The sequence below is a fragment of the Buceros rhinoceros genome, unplaced genomic scaffold (genome assembly GCF_000710305.1).
Source record: "Buceros rhinoceros silvestris isolate BGI_N320 unplaced genomic scaffold, ASM71030v1 scaffold37490, whole genome shotgun sequence".
Classification (NCBI taxonomy): domain Eukaryota; kingdom Metazoa; phylum Chordata; class Aves; order Bucerotiformes; family Bucerotidae; genus Buceros; species Buceros rhinoceros.
In genome coordinates this window covers 1-285 of record NW_010390793.1, presented here as the reverse complement: position 1 = coordinate 285, position 285 = coordinate 1, and the positions used below count along the sequence as shown (strand labels likewise).

The 285-nt window shown below is 64.2% G+C and overlaps 1 protein-coding gene across 1 annotated transcript in view; it reads right to left on the bottom strand.

Moving 5' to 3' along the window:
* LOC104496081 (laminin subunit beta-1-like) overlaps positions 1-271 on the bottom strand; it is a gene marked incomplete at both ends in the record, with an annotated part of 538 nt that extends 267 nt beyond the window's left edge. The window contains 2 exons of the mRNA XM_010139155.1: positions 1-91; positions 194-271. The exon at positions 1-91 is cut by the window's left edge and continues 3 nt beyond it. Coding sequence (XP_010137457.1) covers positions 1-91; positions 194-271 — 169 coding nt within the window. The remainder of the gene's footprint in view (positions 92-193) is intronic.
* Positions 272-285: the final 14 nt, after the last annotated feature.

Below are 285 nucleotides of genomic sequence, written 5' to 3'. Positions count from 1 at the left end.
TGGAGCAGTTGTAGGCGAAGTAGCGGTAGACCTTCCAGCTGTGCCCGAAGTCAGCCGAGCGCTCCACCAGCATGGCCGCGGGGCGGAAGGTCTGCGGGACACCCAGCTGGGACGGGGGGCCGGCCCCGCAGCCCCTGCTGGTCTATCCCATCCCATTCCACCCCATCCCAGGCACCCATGTGCCAGCACCCACCTTAAACTTCATGATGAGGTGAGTGAAGTGGAACTCACCCTCCAGGTCGAGGCGGATGCTGACGTGCTCCACACCTTGCAGGGACAGAGAGG